This window comes from Oncorhynchus mykiss, chromosome 17 (genome assembly GCF_013265735.2).
Source record: "Oncorhynchus mykiss isolate Arlee chromosome 17, USDA_OmykA_1.1, whole genome shotgun sequence".
Taxonomy (NCBI): domain Eukaryota; kingdom Metazoa; phylum Chordata; class Actinopteri; order Salmoniformes; family Salmonidae; genus Oncorhynchus; species Oncorhynchus mykiss.
Window position 1 is genome coordinate 39,550,910 of NC_048581.1, and position 17,661 is coordinate 39,568,570.

At 44.2% G+C, this 17,661-nt stretch overlaps 1 protein-coding gene across 1 annotated transcript in view; it reads right to left on the reverse strand.

Moving 5' to 3' along the window:
• Positions 1-3,950: 3,950 nt before the first annotated feature.
• LOC110493882 (serine/threonine-protein phosphatase 4 regulatory subunit 1) overlaps positions 3,951-17,661 on the reverse strand; it is a 48,447-nt gene continuing 34,736 nt past the window's right edge. Inside the window, exons 16-20 of the mRNA XM_021568443.2 lie at positions 14,122-14,222; positions 8,152-8,272; positions 7,584-7,718; positions 6,852-6,993; positions 3,951-6,118 (exon numbers count right to left, since the gene is read on the reverse strand). Coding sequence (XP_021424118.2) covers positions 5,973-6,118; positions 6,852-6,993; positions 7,584-7,718; positions 8,152-8,272; positions 14,122-14,222 — 645 coding nt within the window. The 3' untranslated portion in view covers positions 3,951-5,972. The remainder of the gene's footprint in view (positions 6,119-6,851; positions 6,994-7,583; positions 7,719-8,151; positions 8,273-14,121; positions 14,223-17,661) is intronic.

Here is a 17,661-nt window from a genome sequence, read left to right on the forward strand (position 1 = left end):
CCACAGGCTGGAGATAGAATATATGACAATGAGACAAACTTTTTTTCATCAGGTTTCTCAAATAGCCTAACCTAAATAGCGCCCAATCAACAACAAAAAAATGCATTGACATGTTAACAAACAACATATCCTAAAAACAGGACAGGTCAAAGTAAAATGGACAATATGGAATGGACAATCGGGCTACTCACAACTGCTGTCCAGGAGTTTAATCTCGTGGGTTAAAGTGTCATAGTCAGTGGGTGAAGTTTGTATCCTTAATTTTTGGGGGTGGGAAATACTTTGCATTTGCAACTGTGATAAAGTTGGAAGGCTTATTATTTAGAGCTTAAATAGACAAATTGATTAGTCACAGGAATCAGGACTAATAAAGCCAATCCAACAGCCTGTTATACAAACAGTGGGCCTACCACATGGATGGGCATTCATAAAATTCCATTGCTGGTGACACTGTAGGCCATATGCCTTTTGGACATCTTTTTGATCCTGTCTGGACTGAATGTCTTTTTTTTTGGTGCAGTCTGGACCAGCCTTGATTTTCACGTCAATAGACGTCTTTGTTTGGTTCATATTTTTTCTGTTCTGGACTTGATTTTGGCCCTTTCAACTTTCATTCAGAACTGAAAATGAACCTGATTTCAACATCTGGAAAATACTTATTTTCAAATTTCATTCAGAACCTACATTGAGTGCCAAGTTGTGTGCCAAGTTGATAGTGCATGTCAGAGCAGAAACCAAGCCATGAGGTTGAATGAATTGTCCATAGAGTTCCGAGACAGGTTGGTGTCGAGGCACATAAAAATAATTCTGCAGCATTGAAGGTCCCAAAGAACACAGTGGCCTCCATCATCCTTAATTAAATGGAAGAAGTTTGGAACCACCAAGACTCTTCCTAGACCTGACCACCCAGCCAAACTGAACAATCAGGGGAGAAGGGCCCTGGTCAGGGAGGTGACCAAGAGCCCGATATTCACTGACAGAGCTTGATGAAAGCCCCGGTCCTGAGCGCTCTGGAGCAGGTTAAGGTTTACCTTCCAACAGGACGACAACCCTAAGCACATAGCCAAGACAACACAGGAGTGGCTTAGAGACAAGTCTCAATGTCCTAGAGTGGCCCAGCCATTGCCTGGACTTGAACCCGATCGAACATATCTGGAGAGACCTGAAAATAGTGGTGCAGCAATGCTCCCCATCCAACCTGACAGTGCTTGAGAGGATCTGCAGAGAAGATGTAATGTAACTAAATGTGGAAAAAGGGCAGGGGTCAGAATACTTTCCAAATGCACTGTATGCACAAATGTGGACACTATTTCAGCCACACCTGTTGCTGATAGGTGTATACAATCTCTATAGACAAACATTGGCAGTAGAATGGCCTTACTGAAGAGTTCAGTGACTTTCAATGTGGAATCGTGATCAGATGCCACCTTTCCAACAAGTCAGTTTCTGTTCTGCTAGAGCTGCCCTGGTCAACTGAAAGTCCTGTTATTGTGAAGTGGAAATGTATATGAACTACAAAGGCTCAGGTGCGAAGTGGTAGGACACACAAGCTCACAGAATGGGTCCGCCGAGAGCTGAAGCAGGTAGCGTGTAAAACTGGTCTTTCCTCTGTTGCAACACTCATTACCGAGTTCCAAACTGCCTCTGGAAGCAACGTCAGCACAATAACTTTTAGTTGGGAGCTTCATGTAATGGGTTACCATGGCCGAGCATTCACACACAAGCGTGAGATCACCATGCGCAATGTCAAGCGTCAGCTGGAGTGGTGTAAAGCTTACCGCCATTGGACTCTGGGGCAGTGGAAACGCGTTCTCTGGAGTGATGAATCACCCTTCACCATCTGACAGTCCGACGGACTAATCTGGGTTTGTGGATGCCAGGAGAACTCTACCTGCCCCATTGCACAGTGCCAACTAAGATTTGGTGGAGGAGGAAAAGTGTCCCGGCGCTGTTTTTCATGGTTCGGACTAGGCTGTTTAGTTCAAGTGAAGGGAAATATTAACGCTACGGCATACAATTACATTCTAGACCATTCTATGCTTTCAACTTCATGGCAACAGTTTGGGGAAGGCCTTTTCCTGTTTCAGCATGACAATGCCACGTGCACAAAGTAAGGTTTGTCGAGATCGGTGTGTAGGTACTTGACAGCCCTGACCTCAACCACATCGAACCCATTTGGGATGAATTGGAATGACGACTAAGCCAGGCCTAATCGGCCAACATCCGTGCCCAACCTCACTAATGCTGTGGCTGAATGGAAATAAGTACCCGCAGTAATGTTCCAACATCTAGTGGAAAGCCTTCCCAGAAGAGTGGAGGCTGTTATTGCAGGAAAGGGGGACCAACTCTATAGTAATGCCCATGATTTTGGAATGAGATGTTCGATGAGCAGGTGTCCACATACCTTTGGTTATGTAGTGTATTTAACCCCTTTTTTGGGCAGGCACAAAACTATCTTCATACTTCCATTCGTTTTTGTTTTTTTACCAGTACGGGTTACCTTCAGACGAGTCCCGTGACACTTGTGGTGGTTTTAGAGCAAAACGGAATCTTCTCTTACCATCGAGTGATCATAATAGTTTGTAGGCCAAACCGTTCGGATGCTACAGACATTTACGTGAGATGACCAATCTGCGGGATGTCTCATGGTCTGGCAAACACTGTTGTATCTCTGCCACCTTTCAACAGCAGATGCTGAAGTGCGACACTGGCGGATTGAGACACATTCAATGCTCTCTAAACTTAAACTGACAGATTTTTGATGGGGATAAAAAATAAAAAGTTACTTAGGGGTGATAATTTTCAACGCTCTGATTGGCCAAAGTGGCCAAGCCTCTGATGTTCTTCCACAGTTCGCACACAGCCTACAGTTCATAATTCTCACCACCACCAGGGAAGAAACCACAATTTCTCTAGGCTGCTATCCATAGGCTATTTATTTGGTTTGTCATTCTATAATGTTTTAATATAATTGTTGTAGTAATTACATATATTTGTTTGAATACATTTTACAGAAAGTTTAAGCAGCTCCAATAAAGTGAGGGAGCGCCGCGTCAGCACTACAAGCGTTACCATTTCTTCCGACAGTGGAAGAACTGTTCTGGCACGCTGCATGAAACGGAGGCGTGCTTCACCTGCACGGTTAGTGGTAGAGGCTGACGATCTATTCTCAAAAGTCTGAGGCGGCGCACAGCGTGGTTTCAGGGTTCTTGTTATCCGGGATCATTGGGACATCCCAACTCAGACGTTACCTCAAGTTGACATTTAAAATGGTTACGGTAAGGATAGGGGTGAAAGTTAGAGTTTAGGGTAGGGATGTCCTAAAACTGAAATACTTTTGTTCTCTGTGTTAATGGAGCGGTATTTTAACTTGGGCTTAGCTAGCCAACGTTAGCTACCTATGCTAGCAGCTAATTTGAGTTAGCATTCACACTACTGTAGCTAATGCAATATTTGTTTTACATATAAATATTTACTTGAATAGGTTCTCACTGCCTCCGTTTGTGTCCTTAGAAAAAACAAAATAATGAAAACATCTGGAAGTGGTAGCAAGGCAGCCAAATGTAGATAGTTGAAGACAGGGCAATGTTTTTTGTCACCAGAGCGGTTTAGAACGCGTTGGTACGTTCCACTTCACCAGCATACAGAAGTATAGAGGGGGTTCCTGCAGATGCAGAAACACCCAACAGCAAGAATGCCTTGAATTACACGCCGCAATCACACCCCTCATCCATTTCACACCCCTCATCCACATTGTTTTAAGGTCAACTGATTCTTACTATGTTTAGTTATATTGATCTGGAAATAGCTGCAATATTACGGTCAGAACATAGAATATAAAACGCAAAAAGTAGGCCTATAAAAAAATGTCGCAGGTGTGACAGAATGCTGTGACACTCATGTTGGTTTTCCAAGGTTAGTTTGGAGTCGGGCTACACATTCCACATCTTGATTTTTTCTGATTTATATTATCATTTTAATTACAGAATACTAAAAATAACAATACATAAAACGTCTTTAAAAGAAACCATTGAATATTACAAAGGTTGAATTGCAAAGTTAGGATATAAAATCTTTGAACAATGGTACATAATTGAAAATAAAAATACATTTCATAAAATGCATATATTAACAGTTCTACCACATAAAAAAAACAAGATGGGCACAAATTGCAGACAGATGAGATGAGTTAGGTAGGCTTCTGCGATAGCGCAGTGAACTATTCCATAACATGGAAGAGAGACGTGCGATGCACGCCACACCAAAATCAGTTTAAATTCTCAAGTCGTGTCTATGGTCAAAAATCAGTTGCCATGAACACTGGAGAAAAAAAAATAGATTCAAACTACTACAAAAGTGACTTGGTGACTGCTCCCATTATATTCACACTCATGTCTCTACAGAAACCCCTAAAACTGGCCTTGGGTCCTCAAAAAAACTGGCTCCATTGGTTGAGCTATACAATGCTTGCCAATGTTTGGAAGTTACTTCTTCTCGAACGTACATAACGGTCAGAGCATCTTGGAACACAAACCCTGGGTGCACAACCATTCCTATACTGTACAATTGTGGTCAGTGGTCCGACTTACCGAAAAAGCTACCATTTGACCATAAATTTGCTATCATGGTGTCGACCAAAATGGGATTGGAATCCACAATGTGGAAGTGGATAAGGGGGAGCGCTTCACAGGGCTTTAACCTTTTCGACCATTGAAAAAAACACATGCATAACCAACATTGTGCTATCAATTCTCTTTTTCTGCAAGTCATTTGGGATGCAGCCAAGGACTTGCAAGTCCAGCTGACACCAGAGGCTTTTTCAGGGACAGCAACCTTATATAATGTACAGATTGTGATGCCTTGTGTAAGCATTTTTCTCATGTCTGTCCATACATTATATTTATATCTGCAACATTGTAAAACATTGCACCCAATTCTAAAAGCCCCAAACTCCACTTCCACGACAAAACTGTCCTAAGTCATGTCCGGACAGAGGTATTTCATTGGTCTCTACCAAAAATGGGACACATTATTGGCATGGTAAACACAGAGGGGGAAGAAGCCATGAGTTCATTATGATCTTTTGTTCTGCCAATAAAGTGTCCAATATGACTTAGGAGTGCCGAGTGATGCAGTTGTTCCTTCTCCTGAGCAGTAGTGGTTACAGTGGCCCATGAAGACAAGATGAAGAGAGAGGAAGAAAGAGAGATAAACCGAGATGAGTCAAAAGGACCTGAGAGAGCCGCCTGGACACGGAGGGGTGGAGGTGAAGCGACGATGGGACAAGAGCCGAGCCGCTCAGTGGGTTGATTTCCACCTGGGATCCAACGCCATTTTGCAGTGGCTGATTTAGCTTAACTAGTTGCCGTTTTCAGACCGAGTCCCCCTGAGTTTGAGCGCACATCAGAATAATCAGGTTGTCAGTTGTCGTTTTGTAGTTGTTTAGAAATCCAGAGAAAAGCGGGAAATATAAATCAAACACACAATTATCACAAATGTACTATTAGCTTTGGAGAGAGAGAATGCTTGTCGGGTTTAGTGACAAGTGGTCTGTGATTACAGGGTCTCAGTCTTAGGATGCTAATGTGGGTAGGAGGAGAATGAGTCCAGGAAGAGGTGTCACACTGTTTGCTACTACAGTGGGCTCCATCTAGCCCCCCCATCCCCAAGTCCTGTTCATTGTTCTCTAATGGGAGGAGTCCCAGAGATTAGAGTGCTTGTTTCACATGATGTGTATGTGCAAACACTTGGGTATGTGCATCTGTACGTGTGTGTGTGTGTGTTGGTGAGCATGCAATTATGTATGATAGATGTCAGTATTCACATGAGTGTGCATGTATGATTGTGTGTGTATGTTTGAGAGAGAGAGAACATGAATGATTGTATGTATGTAAGTATATGCATGTATGTTTGAGTGGTATCAGTGCTGCTGGTGATAGTTGTTTTGTGCGCGCGGAGCTGGCTGGCTGGGTCTAGATTAAGGCAGCCGTGTCCATAAGGGCCATGTTGGGATCCTGGCTGGCAAAGAAGCGTACGTCTCGGTCCTTGTCCGCCTGCAGGGCCATCACAGTCTCCTCCAGCTCATCTGAGTAGGCACTGCCTGGCTCTTTAAAGTACGCTGCAGAGAGAGCCAAGTAAAGTCAGCATTTATTTAAAGCTCATTTTACATGCTTCACAACCCTAGAAATAGAACGTGTACCCCCATTCAATTCAAATCAATGAGGCCATAATGAGTGGACCGGTGGGGAGTAATTATATTTCTATGGTCACAACACACTTTGCATAATTAAAAAGGAATATAAGAACGTAGGAAAATTGGGAAATATGAAGAATGAAAAAAAAAAAGGGGGGGAACAATGAGGAAAAGGAAAAAATTACCAACAAAATGAAGGGAGCAAATAGTCGACAGAAGAGAGAGGGAAAACTATATTCTAAGTGGTTTTCTCGTTTGGATAATGGAAAATACTGTATCATACATTTTGGGAGGAGCCAAAACACCACTATGCCACGAGAAATGCATTTGTTGCACTGGGAAAGACAACGTACTACAACTATCATCAGTGTCCAATTTAGCCGTCTTTAGCTTATACCCAGGAGTTTGTCAAGCAATAGCTTGAATGTGTGCCATTGGTTTTTATATAGCCAATGCTTAAAAATGTACAAGACATATTCCCTCTCGGGGGCAAAAAAATATGTATTTTATTCTTGGGTGCATAGAGGGCTACCTAGGTACAGATCTAGGATTAGCTTCCCATCCCCCAGTCCTAACTGAACCATTAATTGGGAAAATGCTTAACTGATCACATATCAGCATCTCGGGGCAACTTCATCCTACACCACCCAGTCTTTACCTTTCTCCATTACACTCTGACGCAGTGCTTTGGCCACCAGCACACGAACGTTGGCGACTGGGTCCGACGATAGGCTGAGTAGACTGGGGAGGAGGTGCTGGGCAAACTGGTCCATTGGCATACAGTCCTCTTCCACTATGGCCTGGGGAACACAGCGGAGAATGAGTTAATACAAACCAACTTAAATAGAGAGACAAGACAGATGACACATGGAGAGCAGGGTCATATTCATTAGGGAATGCTAAATAGTTGGACTATTTTCCAATGGAAAACAATATTAGAGTTTCTTATTGGACTACTCTATGTCAGGGCTCTCCAACCCTGTTTCTGGAGAGCTACCATCCTGTAGGTTCACACTCCAACCCTGATCTACCACATCTGATTATAATAATTAACTGGTTGATACGCTGAACCAGGTTAGTTACAACGGGTTGGAACAAAAACCTACAGGACGGTAGCTCTCCAGGAACAGGGTTGGACACCCCTGCTCTAGGTAGTTCCTCCCTGTTGCAGTCAGTTTATTTCCAATTGGTGCCTAATAAACATGACCCAGCAGTCAACCATGGCCATACAATCTTCACACCTGCATTCTTTCAGAATAGTGCTATGGCAAGCACAGCTGACGCAATTTCACAAAAAAATTAAATAAATTCTGAACGCAGCAGCTATTGGAAATGGTGTTTGTACAGATTTTCATATATTGACATTTCGTGAACAAAACATTGTCCTGACCTGGCAGATAAAGGCAAAGGCCTGGCGGCCCACCCACTTGGGACAGTGGCAGAAGCGGACGATGAGCTCGTTGATGAAGTTCAGGCCCAGGTCATGGGCTCCACATGCATACATCTTCTGTAAGATCTCCACCACCTAGGATGGACGAGACAAAGATGAGACAGAGGCTCGTCCCAAATGGCACCTTATTCCCTATACAGTACACTGCTTTTGACCAGAGCCTAATGGGCCCTGGTCAAAAGTACTGCATTATAGACGGGATGGTTGTTTAGCAACAAAACCGACGCGTGTGCAAATGGGGCAAAACAGACAGGGTTGCCTTAGATTGTTGACAATATGTAAACTATATTTTTGTCTATTGAAAACAAATACATTTGCTAACGGTCTACTTCCACAGAAATTTGCAACATCAGAAATATCCCAATTGACACAATACAGACATACTCACACCTCATATCATTCAGCACAATTACTACTTTAAGTTGTTCAATAAAAAAAAAAGAAACTGATCATGATCATTCAACACAGCTACAGTTTCAATAACACAAGAACAAAACGGCATGCCTACCAGCTTGTAAGAGATCCACCGAACTTCCGACACTTTGTCTGAGCAGAGGGTCAGTGCTATTTGCCTGAGGTAGTCATACACATCGTAGTGGCTGTACAACTCTATGATCAGGATAAGCTGCCTGTGGACACATATGGAGAAATTCTGTTCAACACACACACGGGCTCTAATGTATAGGGGTCATCCTAAAAATAAAAAAAATCTGTTTTTCTGAGGTCTTCATTCCACAAAAGAGGCCCAACAATATTGCTATATGTTTTGGGAGCACAAAGTTGGATGGCGCACCCGACATCTTTTCCATTGACTGCTTTTGTGACAGCATGAACGTCGCCAGGTTACCCATCTGTTTGTGCTATCATACCAAGTCCTTGTCACTCATTCATTTTCATGTTTGGCTTGACAATGTGCAATGGAGTCGGAAAGAGTACTATCAGTTACGAGACCAGGAAGGCACCATGGAGGGCTCTCTCCATTTTAAAAGTAGTCAGTTTTCTTATATTTTTTTAGGTTAGTGATTTACTGCCATATGCCGTGCTGCTAAGGAGTATAATTCATTGGCTGCGTATACAGAATTGCAGATGTTGTTACGGGTGCAGCTAACTGCTTAGGTTTCTAACTCCAACAGCGCAGCAATACAATATCAATACACACACACACAATCCCCAAAAAAAAATATATATATATAAATCACAGAGAGCGATGTCAGAGTCCGGAATATAAATGAATGGTGTGTATAGACAGTATATGAATAGAAAAGGTGTGTACAGCAGTAGTTACAGTTGAAGTCGGCAGTTTACATACACCTTAGCCAAATACATTTAAACTCAGTTCTTCACAATTCCTGACATTTAATCCTAGTAACAATTCCCTGTCTTAGGTCAGTTAGGATCACCACTTTATTTTAAGAATGTGTAATGTCAGAATAATAGTAGAGGGAATTATTTATTTCAGCTTGTATTTCTTTCATCACATTCCCAGTGGGTCAGAAGTTTACATACACTCAATTAGTATTTGGTAGCATTGCCTTTAAATGGTTTAACTTGGGTCAAACGTTTTGGGTAGCCTTCCACAAGCTTCCCACAATAAGTTGGGTGAATGTTGGCCCATTCCTCCTGACAGAGCTGGTGTAACTAAGGCAGGGTTGTAGGCCTCCTTGCTCACACAAGCTTTTTCAGTTCTGCTCACAAATGTTCTATAAGATTGAGGTCAGGGTTTTGTGATGGCCACTCCAATACCTTGACTTTGTTGTCCTTAAAGCCATTTTGTCACAACTTTGGAAGTATGCTTGGTGTCATTGTTCATTTGGAAGACCCATTTGCGACCAAGCTTTAACTTCCTGACTGATGTCTTGAGATGTTACTTCAATATATCCACATAATTTCCCTACCTCGTGATGCCATCTATTTTGTGAAGTGCACCAGTCCCTCCTGCAGCAAAGCACCCCCACAACATAATGCTGCCACCCCCGTGCTTCATGGTTGGAATGGTGTTCTTTGGCTTGCAAGCCTCCCCCCTTTCCTCCAGACATAACAATGGTCATTATGGTCAAACAGTTCTATTTTTGTTTCATCAGACTAGAGGACATTTCTCCAAAAAGTACAATCTTTGTCCCCATGTGCAGTTGCAAACTGTAGTCTGGCTTTCTTATGGCAGTTTTGGAGCAGTGACTTCTTCCTTGCCTTTCAGGTTATGTCGATATAGGACTCGTTTTACTGTGCATATATATACACTTTTGTAGCCGTTTCCTCCAGCATCTTCACAAGGTCCTTTGCTGTTGTCCTGGGATTGATTTGCACTTCTCGCCCAAAGTATGTTCATCTCTAGGAGACAGAACGTGTCTCCTTCTTGAGCGGTATGACAGCTGCGTGGTCCTATGGTGTTTATACTTGTGTACTATTGTTTGTACAGAGGAACGTGGTACCTTCAGGCATTTGGAAATTGCTACCAAGGATGAACCAGACTTGTGGAGGTCTACATTTGTTTTTCTGAGGTCTTGGCTGATTTCTTTTGATTTTCCCATGATGTCAAGCAAAGAGGCACTGAGTTTGAAGGTAGGCATTGAAATACATCCACAGGTAGACACCTCCAATTGACTCAAAGGATGTCAATTAGCTTATCAGAAGCTTCTAAAGCCATGACATCATTTTCTGAGATTTTCTAAGCTGTTTAAAGGCACAGTCAACTTAGTGTATGTAAACTTCTAACCCACTGGAATTGTGATACAGTGATTTACAAGTGAAATAATCTGTCTGTAAACATGTGGTTGGAAAAATGACTTGTGTCATGCAACACCATAGTGCCCTCCAAGCTCGTCATCAAGCTCCAGACCCTGGGTCTCGACCCCGCCCTGTGCAACTGGGTACTGGACTTCTTGACGGGCCGCCCCCAGGTGGTGAGGGTAGGCAACAACATCTCCACCCCGCTGATCCTCAACACTGGGGCCCCACAAGGGTGCGTTCTGAGCCCTCTCCTGTACTCCCTGTTCACCCACGACTGCGTGGCCACGCACGCCTCCAACTCAATCATCAAGTTTGCACAACAGTGGTAGGCTTGATTACCAACAACGACGAGACGGCCTACAGGGAGGAGGTGAGGGCCCTCAGAGTGTGGTGTCAGGAAAATAACCTCACACTCAACGTCAACAAAACTAAGGAGATGATTGTGGACTTCAGGAAACAGCAGAGGGAACACCCCCCTATCCACATCGATGGAACAGTAGTGGAGAGGGTAGCAAGTTAAGTTCCTCGGCATACACATCACAGACAAACTGAATTGGTCCACCCACACCGACAGCATCGCGAAGAAGGCGCAGCAGCGCCTCTTCAACCTTAGGAGGCTGAAGATATTCGGCTTATCACCAAAAGCACTCACAAACTTCTACAGATGCACAATCGAGAGCATCCTGTCGGGCTGTATCACCGCCTGGTACGGCAACTGCTCCGCCCACAACCGTAAGGCTCTCCAGAGGGTAGTGAGGTCTGCACAACGCATCACCGGGGGCAAACTACCTGCCCTCCAGGACACCTACACCACCCGATGTCACAGGAAGGCCATAAAGATCATCAAGGACAGCAACCACCCGAGCCACTGCCTGTTCACCCCGCTATCATCCAGAAGGCGAGGTCAGTACAGGTGCCTCAAAGCTGGGACCGAGAGACTGAAAAACAGCTTCTATCTCAAGGCCATCAGACTGTTAAACAGCCACCACTAACATTGAGTGGCTGCTGCCAACACACTGACTCAACTCCAGCCACTTTAATAATGGGAATTGATGGGAAATTATGTAAAATATATCACTAGCCACTTTAAACAATGCTACCTAATATAATGTTCCCTACATTACTCATCTCATATGTATATGTATATACTGTACTCTATATCATCTACTGCATCCTTATGTAATACATGTATCACTAGCCACTTTAACTATGCCGCTCTGTACCATCACTCATTCATATATCTTTATGTACATATTCTTTATCCCCTTACACTTGTGTCTATAAGGTAGTAGTTTTGGAATTGTTAGCTAGATTACTTGTTGGTTATTACTGCATTGTCGGAACTAGAAGCACAAGCATTTCGCTACACTCGCACTAACATCTGCTAACCATGTGTATGTGACAAATAACATTTGATTTGATTTTGATTTGAAGTAGACGTCCTAACCGACTTGCCAAAACTATAGTTTGTTAACAAAAAATTTGTGGAGTGGTTGAAAAACGAGTTTTAATGACTCCAACATAAGTGTATGTAAACTTCCCGAATTCAACTGTATATAGGATGAGCCATACAGTATATACATATAAAGCGGGTAAAACAGTATGTAAACATTGTTACAATGACCAGTGTTAAATGCCTTCAGAAAGTATTCACACCCCTTGACTTTTTCCACAATTTGTTGTTGTTGTTACAGCCTGAATTTAAAATTGATTACATTTATATTTCTGGTCACTGTCCTACACACAATACCAATGTGGATTTTTATTTATTTATTTTACCCTTATTTTACCAGCTAAGTTGACTGAGAACACATTCTCATTTACACAAACGACCTGGGGAATCGTTACATGGAAGAGGAGGGAGGATGAATGAGCCAATTGTAAGCTGGGGATGATTAGGTGTCCATGATGGTGTTAAGGCCAGAATGGGAATTTAGCCAGAACACCGGGGTTAACACCCCTACTCTTACGATAAGTGCCATGGGATCTTTAGAAACCACAGAGAGTCAGGACACTAGTTTAAGATGGCACCCTACACAGGGCAATGTCTCTAATCACTGCCCTGAGATCTTTTTGTAGACCAGAGGAAAGGGTGCCTCCTACTGGCATTCCAACACCACTTCCAGCAGAAAGTGGTCTCCCATCCAGGGACGGAACAGGACCAACCCTGCTTAGCTTCAGAAGCAAGCCAGCAGTGGGATGCAGGGTGGTATTGCTGCTGCATTTACAGCGCATTTGGAAAGTATTCAAGAATCATATGACTTTTTAAGGGTGTGTGCTTAGGGTCATTGTCCTGTTGGTGGCCTGATTGGAGGAGTGCTGCAGAGATGGTTGTCCTTCTGGAAGGTTCTCCCATCTCCACAGAGGAACTCTGGAGCCCTGCCATGGTGACCATTGGGTTCTTGGTCACCTCCCTGACCAATGCCCTTCTCCTCCTGAATGCTCAGTTTGGCTGGGCGGCCAGCTCTAGGAAGAGTCTTGGTGGATCCAAACTTCTTCCATTTAAGAATGATTGGAGGCCACTGTGTTCTTGGGGACCTTCAATGCTGCTGACATTTTTTGGTACTCTTCACCAGATATATGTGCCTTAACACAATCCTGTCTTGGCGGTCTGCAGACAATTCCTTCGACCCCATGGCTTGGTTTTTGCTCTGACATACACTGTCAACTGTGGGACCTTATATAGACAGGTGTGCGCCTTTCCAAATAATGTCCAATTAATTGAATTTACCACAGGTGGACTCCAATCAAGTTGTAGAAACATCAAAGATGATCAATGTAAACATGATGCACCTGAGCTCCCTTTTGAGTCTCATAGCAAAAGGTCTGAATACTGCGTCGTCATTATGGAGTATTGTGTGTAGATTGATGAAGGGGAAAAACATAATTGAATCCATTTCAGAATAAGGCTGTAACATAACAAAATGTGGAAAAAGTCAAAGAGTCTGAATACTTTCCGAATGCACTGTATAGTGTAGATGCAGAGGGTTAACACCTTTAGTTGGCTCTCCCTATTTTGATTTCTCGATAAACATTCCTTTATCTGATTTCCCCGATTTTCGTTTGGCGCCACCTTTTTGTTTTGCCTCCTGTCTACGATTGGTGTGGGTTTTTCGTTTGATTGCCACTTCTTGGGCAAATTCAGTAGGTGCTCATGGTGGGTGTCTTTTAGGTTCCAGGAGTGGTTGCTAGTTAAGTGGACACCCCCATGACTGTCTTTCAGAACCCCTCCTAAAACACCACCTGTTTTGTTTTGGTTGTTGTCAGTGACTCAGTTCCCCCTTCTGTTTGAGCAACATTTTTTCTCTTGTTAGGGAAAGTAACATTACTTAACATGGAGGATGTTGGGTAAGGTGATCTGGTCCTTGATTAGCCTCTCAGAGCACTTCATGATGACAGAAGTGAGTACTACGGGGCAATAGTAATTTAGTTCAGTTACCTTTGCTTGCTTGGGTACCAGAACAATGGTGGACATCTTGAAGCCAGTGGGGATGACAGACAGGGATAGGGAGAGGTTGAATATGTCCGTACACACTCCTGCCAGCTGGTCTGCGCATTCTCTGAGGACGCAGCTGGATGGAACTCTGTGATCCCTCCCTAAGCCATTGAAAGGCCCATGCAAGTTGACTACTAAAATGGTGCATGCCATCAGAGACTTGTGGCAAGTGGGCCCTCTAGAGAGAAATATGGAGGACTCAATCCTAAATGAATGACAAAGATTGGCCCTGATCTAAATTAACCGGAGACTTACTCTGCCAGCTCGTATCTAAACCTCCAGTTGCGGCTGTTGTCTGTCACCATGAACTCCTGCAGCTGGTACAGGTACTCTCTCCTCTTCTCAGCATGGAGTAACTGCCACAGACAAGACAGAAGATACAGACAGCTGAAATTACCACAGATCCAAGTTATCGTGTCTCACCAAAGTGAGCAGTATTCATCGTTACAAAACCCCTGGACAACACATTCTCTTTTATTAGTGACAAAAGGCACATGTATCAAAAGAAATGGAGGCAACCAGTTTAAGAGTGAAAAGACACAAATACAAAGGTCTCTCCACCTCTATACCAACCACATTGTTATTGTGAAAGACAATCTGTTGTGTGACAACCGTATAAACCCAGTACACAGGTCAAGTCAGGCAGCATTCTACAAATGCCTCACATAATATAGGTGACTATCATGCAGTGCATCAGATAGCCATCTAAATCTACACTGAACAAAAATATAAAACGCAACATGTAAATTGTAGGTCTCATGTTTCATGAGATGTTTCTGAAATGTTACATACGCACAAAAAGCGTATCAAACTACATGAACAAATTTGTTTGCATCCCTGTTAGTGAGCATTTCTCCTTTGCCAAGATAATCCATCCACTTGACAGGTGTGGTATATCAAGAAGCTGATTAAACAGCATGATCATTACACAGGTGCACCTTCTGATGGGTAAAATACCACTTTAAAATGTGCAGTTTTGTCACACAACACAATGCCACAGATGTATCAAGTTTTGAGGGAGTGTGAAATTGGTATGCTGGCTACAGGAATGTCAACCAGAACTGTTGCCAGAGAATTGAATGTTCATTTCTCTACCTCTAACATTGTTTTAAAGAATTTGGCAGTACGGCCAACTGCTTCCGGCGCCGACAGAGATGGCCGCCTCGCTTCGCGTTCCTAGGAAACTATGCAGTTTTTTGTTTTTTTACGTGTTATTTCTTACATTAGTACCCCAGGTCATCTTAGGTTTCATTACATACAGTTGAGAAGAACTACTGAATATAAGATCAGCATCAACTCACCATCAGTACGACCAAGAATATGTTTTTCGCGACGCGGATCCTGTGTTCTGCCTTACAAACAGGACAACGGAGTGGATTCCATGCAGCGACCCAAAAAAAAAACAACTCCAAAAAAGAGGGAAACGAGGCGGTCTTCTGGTCAGACTCCGGAGACAGGCACACCGTGCACCACTCCCTAGCATTCTTCTTGCCAATGTCCAGTCTCTTGACAACAAGGTTGATGAAATCCGAGCAAGGGTAGCATTCCAGAGGGACATCAGAGACTGTAACGTTCTTTGCTTCACGGAAACGTGGCTCACTGGAGAGACGCTATCCGAGGCGGTGCAGCCAACGGGTTTCTCCACGCATCGCGCAGACAGAAACAAACATCTTTCTGGTAAGAAGAGGGGCGGAGGCGTATGCCTTATGACTAACGTGACATGGTGTGATGAAAGAAACATACAGGAACTCAAATCCTTCTGTTCACCTGATTTAGAATTCCTCACAATCAAATGTAGACCGCATTATCTACTAAGAGAATTCTCTTCGATTATAATCACAGCCGTATATATCCCCCCCCAAGCAGACACATCGATGGCTCTGAATGAACTTTATTTGACTCTTTGCAAACTGGAAACCATTTATCCGGGGCTGCATTCATTGTAGCTGGGGATTTTAACAAGGCTAATCTGAAAACAAGACTCCCTAAATTTTATCAGCATATCGATTGCGCAACCAAGGGTGGAAAGACCTTGGATCATTGTTACTCTAACTTCCGCGACGCATATAAGGCCCTGCCCCGCCCCCCTTTCGGAAAAGCTGACCACGACTCCATTTTGTTGATCCCTGCCTACAGACAGTAACTAAAACAAGAGGCTCCCACGCTGAGGTCTGTCCAACGCTGGTCCGACCAAGCTGACTCCACACTCCAAGACTGCTTCCACCACGTGGACTGGGACATGTTTCGTATTGCGTCAGACAACAACATTGACGAATACGCTGATTCGGTGTGCGAGTTCATTAGAACGTGCGTTGAAGATGTCGTTCCCATAGCAACGATTAAAACATTCCCTAACCAGAAACCGTGGATTGATGGCAGCATTCGCGTGAAACTGAAAGCGCGAACCACTGCTTTTAATCAGGGCAAGGTGTCTGGTAACATGACCAAATACAAACAGTGCAGCTATTCCCTCCGCAAGGCTATCAAACAAGCTAAGCGTCAGTACAGAGACAAAGTAGAATCTCAATTCAACGGCTCAGACACAAGAGGCATGTGGCAGGGTCTACAGTCAATCACGGACTAAAGGAAGAAATCCAGCCCAGTCACGGACCAGGATCTCCTGCTCCCAGGCAGACTAAATAACTTTTTTGCCCGCTTTGAGGACAATACAGTGCCACTGACACGGCCTGCAACGAAAACATGCGGTCTCTCCTTCACTGCAGCCGAGGTGAGTAAGACATTTAAACGTGTTAACCCTCGCAAGGCTGCAGGCCCAGACGGCATCCCCAGCCGCATCCTCAGAGCATGCGCAGACCAGCTGGCCGGTGTGTTTACGGACATATTCAATCAATCCCTATACCAGTCTGCTGTTCCCACATGCTTCAAGAGGGCCACCATTGTTCCTGTTCCCAAGAAAGCTAAGGTAACTGAGCTAAACGACTACCGTCCCGTAGCACTCACTTCCGTCATCATGAAGTGCTTTGAGAGACTAGTCAAGGACCATATCACCTCCACCCTACCTGACAACCTAGACCCACTCCAATTTGCTTACCACCCAAATAGGTCCACAGATGATGCAATCTCAACCACACTGCACACCGCCCTAACCCATCTGGACAAGAGGAATACCTATGTGAGAATGCTGTTCATTGACTACAGCTCGGCATTCAACACCATAGTACCCTCCAAGCTCGTCATCAAGCTCGAGACCCTGGGTCTCGACCCCGCCCTGTGCAACTGGGTACTGGACTTCCTGACGGGCCGCCCCCAGGTGGTGAGGGTAGGCAACAACATCTCCTCCCCGCTGATCCTCAACACTGGGGCCCCACAAGGGTGCGTTCTGAGCCCTCTCCTGTACTCCCTGTTCACCCACGACTGCGTGGCCACGCACGCCTCCAACTCAATCATCAAGTTTGCGGACGACACAACAGTGGTAGGCTTGATTACCAACAACGACGAGACGGCCTACAGGGAGGAGGTGAGGGCCCTCAGAGTGTGGTGTCAGGAAAATAACCTCACACTCAACGTCAACAAAACTAAGGAGATGATTGTGGACTTCAGGAAACAGCAGAGGGAACACCCCCCTATCCACATCGATGGAACAGTAGTGGAGAGGGTAGCAAGTTTTAAGTTCCTCGGCATACACATCACAGACAAACTGAATTGGTCCACTCACACAGACAGCATTGTGAAGAAGGCGCAGCAGCGCCTCTTCAACCTCAGGAGGCTGAAGATATTCGGCTTATCACCAAAAGCACTCACAAACTTCTACAGATGCACAATCGAGAGCATCCT